This window comes from Centroberyx affinis, unplaced genomic scaffold (genome assembly GCF_046629955.1).
Source record: "Centroberyx affinis isolate AG114_WGS23_722 - 3 ecotype Tasmania unplaced genomic scaffold, CSIRO-AGI_Caff_v1 ptg000309l_1, whole genome shotgun sequence".
Classification (NCBI taxonomy): domain Eukaryota; kingdom Metazoa; phylum Chordata; class Actinopteri; order Beryciformes; family Berycidae; genus Centroberyx; species Centroberyx affinis.
Window position 1 is genome coordinate 446,474 of NW_027278986.1, and position 7,183 is coordinate 453,656.

At 38.5% G+C, this 7,183-nt stretch overlaps 1 protein-coding gene across 1 annotated transcript; it reads left to right on the forward strand.

The window, feature by feature from the left end:
- The first annotated feature begins 5,679 nt into the window (after window positions 1-5,679).
- Window positions 5,680-5,841, forward strand: LOC139640907 (phospholamban). Its single transcript, XM_071515099.1, has one exon. It carries the CDS (start codon window positions 5,680-5,682, stop codon window positions 5,839-5,841), a length of 162 nt encoding a protein of 53 aa, XP_071371200.1.
- Window positions 5,842-7,183: the final 1,342 nt, after the last annotated feature.

Here is a 7,183-nt window from a genome sequence, read left to right on the forward strand (position 1 = left end):
GCTGGGAGTCAACTCGAGTCTGTCCTCTGGCTGTAACTGTGTTTTGCTGTTGGTGTCAACAAGCAACAATCAGTCCATAAAATGATGCCTAAATACATGAAAATACATTTGAATTTGCTGGCACCAGGTCCCACTTCGCTGTCCGCCATCATTGTTTGACCAGGTTGTTTCTACGTGAATGCTCTGAGAACTACGGGACATAAAACGAGCGTTTAGCAATCCGATCCGTATTTCACATTTCAGTCCATGTTCATACAGATAAAATGTGTCTAAAAATTGCTTTATGAAGAATTCGGACATGGACATTGCTTCTCAAGAGAGACCAATATGGCCACTAGAGGGTGTGTTACACTCACAGAATTTGAATGGATACAACAGTCATTCCCATTTAAATCAACATTACAGGATGCTGGAGCGGTGGACATTTTTATGTGTACCGTTGGGCTAGCTTTCATATGAACCAATTAAGTCACTGAGGTTAGAGGTTTTGCAGCAAGGACTAAAGGACCTTCTCCGTCACTTTGCTGCCATGATCTGTTAATATGCTAATGTTGACTAGAAGAGCTAGTGAGGGAAGTAGCCTACAGTCTTTGATAATGCTACGTTAGCCTTGTTGCTAATGTCAGCTTTCAGTTGAATTTTGACAGTTTGCTAAGCACTCTGCAACAAACACATTGTGACAGACTTTATGGCCTTATGCCCACACTTGTGTTGTAACGATTGCAATTAACCCTTAAAATTCCATAATCGCCATTTTATGCTGTACTAGCCAAATTACTAAGGGAAGTTCTGTGGTTATGCCACTGTAAATCACTCTATTAGCATCAACCATGCTAGTGCCAGATCTGGTATCTGACAGACATTTGGCTACCAGAGGAATGCTGTTACTGGAGGGGTTGGATGTTAATGGAATGGAATAAATTCACCAGTTTGAGTGACAGTTAACTCAAATTAATGAATGCACTTAAAACTGAACACACACACACGCACACACACCTCATATCACCTTGGTTTCCCTACCAATCTCTCTCCTATCCTATAATCTTTTGGGGGATGTCCTGCTTGTCTCTCCTCCTCTGTCTCTCTCTCTCTCTCTCTCTCTCTCTCTCTATCCCCCTCTCTCTCTCCCTCTCTCTCCCCCTATGTCTGCCATTCTATTGCTCTGTCCCTCTCTCACCCTCACTCTCACTCTCTCAGTCTCTCCTCTTCTCTTCATTCTGTTTACAGCCTCGGAAAACATTGCATATCTGACATTTCTCTCTGAAACGCCAAGCAGCTCTGTTCTCATCTGAAAGGTAAGAACCACCATCCTCTATAGAGACTGAATGCACAGTAGTTATTTAGTTAGTTAGTTAGTTAGTTAGTTAGTTTGTTTATAGGTTCCTAAACATTTTTCACATGTGTACACATTAGACCACCGACCTCCATTTGATACCCAGGTTACAGCCCATATGGGAAGATTTTAGTTGTTGATTTAGTATTGAACTCTACACTGTATGTGGTGAGATGATAATGATAACATAGGAGATAACAGTGATGCGAATGAAACCTAAGAATAGAATAGTGATCATTTTTAGTGGATTCAGTTATGGTGAAATTATATCATTTTACTTTGAGAAACCACAGAACTAATTAGTCATTTAGTCAGGCAGTCAGTTATTCAGTCTGTCAGTTAGGCAGCTACTTCACCTCACAGTGAGACATCATTTATCTCTATAGAGCTACTGTGGACCGCTCATAAACAATATATGAATCGCTGGCACTGGTAAAAAAAACATTCTACAAATACAATAGGCACCCATGATATTTTGAATTTCAAGCATTAAAGCTCTGATCTTAGCAGTGTAGATCCACACAGAGAGGCAGGGGGCAATAGAAAAAGCTCCCAGAGGGGTAAACAATCATCCCCAGTTCCCAGGTTCCCATCCAAACCACATGTTTTTAGAATCATCAGTGAACCAAATCAACCAAATCTAAACATCTGTTTCATATTTTTAGCCTGTTACAATTAGGGCTAGACCAATATATGAGGTTGCTAATATATGGGGTCGATATTGGCCTTTTGTTAAAAATGTAATTTGGTCCAGTCAGTGTGATTCACCTCTGATACGATGGATATGATGCAGTTTGATTACATATTTATTGTAGAATTGGTCAATACTACACTGGTTGTCTTAACCTGAACTGATTCTAATTAGACATTGATGATTTCACACAAGTATGCAGGAATATGTATGTATATATTATTCTTCTTCTTAGTAGTACTAGTATCATCCTCGGTTTCAGAGTTTTAGTGTCCCATGATGGTCTAGATGCAGTTTCAGAGGAATTTACACCGTGACAAGAATACAGTTCTGGGGGAAACACTGAATATTTGTCATTTTTTGTAATTGTGTGGCATGAAAATGCTCAATTTTAAAGATATTTAAGAGCAGCAGCTGCTATCAACAGGTGGGTCACACTGACTGTATCCCATTTGTAATTAATTAATAAAGGTCAATTTCGGCAAACCCATATATCTGATTTTTACCATTTAATATATCTATTATCTAATCTGTAAAAGTGTTATAATTATGTCAAAGACTTACATAAAGTGGCTATCAAACATTTTGACCTCAATATCAGTATTCATATATCACATCACCAGTAACTACTCCAAAACTGTTTCCAGAACTATTTCACATAGAAATAAGATGATTTACAATTCATTAAATGCCAGTGTGTGTATACAGTGTGTAAGTATGTATGTGTGTGTGTCTGTGTATGTGTACATGTGTAGCTTCATTAGGTGGTAAAGCCAACAGCTATAGGTGTTGACACACAGTGATTAGATTCACAGCCATGGAATGATTGGCATCCAAATGTCTTATGACTACACACACACACACACACACACACACACACCAACACACACATACACTTATTACGCATGCTAAGTACTGAGTGCGCAACTATGCTAGTTCTCTCAGTGCTAACTTGTGTATTGAAAAAGTTGGAACTTTAAGGGGTCTGGAAATGTTTTGTTAATCTTCAGTGATTCAGTTTTTACTTTCTGGACTACATTTTGTTGCTTTTTGTTGCATTTTATTTTCGGCTTTTGGCCTGAAATTGTATTTGCTGTCTGGAGGCATCAGATTATTAAACAAATTGAACAAACAATTACAAAACATGTATAACTATAGAGGGCTTTCAGGTGACATAACACACCTTCTGGTGGCCGTATTGGAGATCCACAGCTCTTGGCAACAATGGCTAAGAATAGCTAAGTTAATTGTGTTTGTAAATGTAAATGGCATGAGCTGAATATCAACAGAGCTGAATAGACTTGGTTAATTTCTGTGCTGTTTTTTGACTGGGAACTGATAAATTCATCACTGATACATCTGACTTTGTCTTTAGATAATGTCAGCTTGTTAGCTAGCTAAGCATAACATCTAATTTCCACAATAGCTAACGTTAGGCTACATATTAAAATTAACAATAGTTGCTTTGCTTAATACAGCTATCTTGTTTGCTAGCTAACAAAGCCAAATTCTTTGTTTAACTTAGCTTGCTCTTCTACAAGGGTCTTGGACTACAGGCTAGGACTAAGGGAGCTACGGCTAAAGACAAGACAGCTTACAGTAACCTACATTTTGAAACAAGTCTATTCACTATTATAACATTACTGAATGAATATGCCCACAACACAACAATCTTTTTCAGGTGTCTCTCTTATAGCCTGATTAGTGTTATGTATTTAACATGGTTGCATGCATTATTAGTGAGCAAATTATTTAGTGGACCCCCCTCTGGCTGGATTAACTGTGTTGTTATTTAGCCATTAAAACAAATAGAATTTCTCAGTTCCAATAATTATGTTAACTGTTCAAGCCAATATACATTATTTCACAGACATGAATCGCAATCAGGTTGAGATATCAAACTACATCACTCCTCTATAGCTATACACTATCAAATGACATCAGATTTTATAATAAATCACATTTGTGTAATCAGTGCTTCTAAATACGTATGTATGTTGTAGGCATGTATGTATGTTGTTATATGTATGCAATTGCCAACATCTGCTAGCAAGCCAGTGGGACTGTAGAATCTATACGTTTGACTTGACTTCGACTTGACTTGTGTAAGTAGTAGAGTATGACTGTTTGTATGTTTTGTAAGTCCTTAGTACCAAAACCTAATCCCAACCCTAACCCTGACCCGGTATCAGGACAGACACTCTAACCAGGTCAGAGGTCACAAGTGCTCAGCTGACAGATACAGTAGCAGACTGACACTCTTATGGAGTTATCTCACTGTGATGTGTGTGTGAAATAGAGTGACAGAGTGTGTGAAAGAGAGTGAGAGAAGAGAGAGAATGTGGGCATGTGAGAGAGAGAGAGAGAATGTGTGTGTGTGTGTGTGTGTGTGTGTGTGTGTGTGTGTGTGTGTGTGTGTGTGTGGAAAGGTGTTAAGGTGTCGAGAGATAATGAGTGACTCCCAGGCAGAGAGATATGCATGAGGGGTGGAAAAAATGTGATAGATAAGAAAAAGAAAATATATAAAAAATATTGATATGTATGAATTAGTTAAATGATAAACAGCCTTGATCGAATCCTCTATGAATTTATGTCACGTTATAATTTATCCTTCTCTTTTTCAATTCACAAGCATTTTCATCAAATCTAATTTCAGCATTTTTTTGTTTCTTATGAAGCATGGCTCTGTTTTTAACAAATCACAACTGTTTAATAAAATTTATCACTCAGTTCACATGCATTGTCATCACTCCATTTTTCTGCATTTTTAATCATTACTTTTTTATCAGTTAATTTTTCAATTCACATACATTTTTATCACTTAGTTTTTCAATTCATATGCATTTTCATCATTTAGTTTTTCTATTCACGTGCATTTTCATCACTCAATTTTACACTAAAGGCATGAAAGGACATACAGAAATATCATTAAATAAAAAATAAAGCATTACTGTCTGATATCACTGAAGGTCATGGCAGAAATTCAAACAGAAAATGTGGAAGAAAACATGATATAGGCTTATGATTATGATATAGCCTTAACTGATGAGCTTAGACTGGCTAAATCAATTAAATCACTTCTCAAACCCATTTGTACAAAACTTTTTCTTAATATGATGTACATATTTAATATTTTATTTTATTTTCATGATGTTTTTAAGTATGTCCCTTTTTCGTTCTCTCTTTCCCTCTCCCTTTCTCTCCAGACTCCAGCCCTCTTTTACATTGGTGTCCATTCACTCACAGGGAAGAGAAGAGAAGAGAAGAGAAGAGAAGAGAAGAGAAGAGAAGAGAAGAGAAGAGAAGAGAAGAGAAGAGAAGAGAAGAGAAGAGAGCTAGGAAAACATCGTTTTAGTCAAACCAGTCTGGACCAGTCCACTACCTAAAACAACTGAACTCAAATCCCTTCAGCTGAATGTTGCTTCAGTGACTTGAGCTCAACTCAAGCCAAGCCAAGCGACACCAATTTCAGCTAGTTCACCTTAAACCCAGGACACCACATTATCTACCAACCCCAGTCCAGTCTAGTCTCGTCAGTCTTCTTCTCAGCTTGACCCATCTGAACCACAGCTCAGTTCAAACAAGCCCGGCCAGGCTGACTGAACTGTCCCCGGTCATACCCAGTCCACTCCAGTCTAAGCAGTCCGGTGTCTCCATGGAGCGGGTTCAGCACATGACCAAGTCGGCGATCCGCCGGGCGTCTCAGATCGAGGTGAATCCGCAAACCAAGAGGAACCTGCAGGAGCTGTTTGTCAACTTCACTCTCATCCTCATCTGTCTGCTTCTCATCTACATCATTGTCCTGCTGAGCAGCTGAAAACCCCAGAGCCATACGTACAGAGAGTTTGGCAAGGTTGTACTATGGACTAGGGTTTGACCGATGTGGGCTTTTGAAGGCTGATACTGATATGTTTGGATTGAAGCTGCTGATAGCTGATACTTTCACCTTGAAGTTTGACATTTTTCTATGTCAAAAAAAAAAAGTCAAATGTAACATAATAAAAAAAACATCCCCAAAATGATAAATATTCAGTGCTTTCCTCCATATTTTATTCTTGTCAGTGTGTAAAAGCCTCTGAAACAGCATTTAGACCATGGGACACTAAAACTCTCCACCGAAACTCAAAATAAATATAAAAATTAAACATAGTCATGCATACTTGTTTGAAATTCCATCAAAATGTCTCATTAGAATCAGGTTAAGGGCTTCCCATAAGCAACCAGTGTAGTATTCATCAATTCTACAATAAATATGTAATCAATCAAACTGCATCACTTCAGAGGTGGACCACACTGACTGGACTAGATCCCATGTTTAATAAAACCCTCATATTGGCCTCATATATCGGTCTAACCCTACTCAGCAACAGCCATGATGGAGGATTATGGAGCTAACATGGCTGTTAGCGAAAACTGTAATGGCCAAACTCTTTTATTCAATGGCCGTGGTTAAAAAGGCTGAAGTTGCTGTTGAGAGCTGACCAGGGATCAGCTTCCCTCTTTCCTAACAATAACCATAAGTCAGGGAAATTATCAATACTGACCCCAGTTAAGCTGTTAAAATGGCAGCTTCACTGTTATACTGTATGTATGTATCTGCCTGCTGCTCATTCAGATTAATACACTGCTTATATTACTTGTGCAAAGATCATTCAGGCATCAATATGGTCAAATTAACTGTGATATGTTGGTATAATTAAACAAATGAGACCATGGTGGAGCTGCCTCTATCTCACACCAGTGGTATTGCTGGTGCTAGTGTTTCTCCAAATTAAGACTACATTTCCCATAAACCCTGTTACTTCCTGCGCCCCCCCCCCCCCCCCCAGAAGAAGAGAATCAACATGTTGGAAGTGATCTTTCCATCGGCCTTTCACTCCTTCCACCATCCACCATTGCCAGAAACTCTGAAAGCTTTACCTTTTGCCACCCCTCTTCCTGTTTTGTGCTGTAAAGCAATCAAGAAGATTTCCCACCAACTCCGACTTGGTGTCACACAATGTAAAATGCAATGTAGAGGCCGCTAGAGGCTGACAGTCTTCTCAGCGATGGTCTTGTTTGTTAACAGTAATTATACTAATGTCTCAAAATTAATGTGGTAATGATTTTCTGATAAAATGTTAAAATGTTACACATAACACCTTTAATTGCACCTCCCT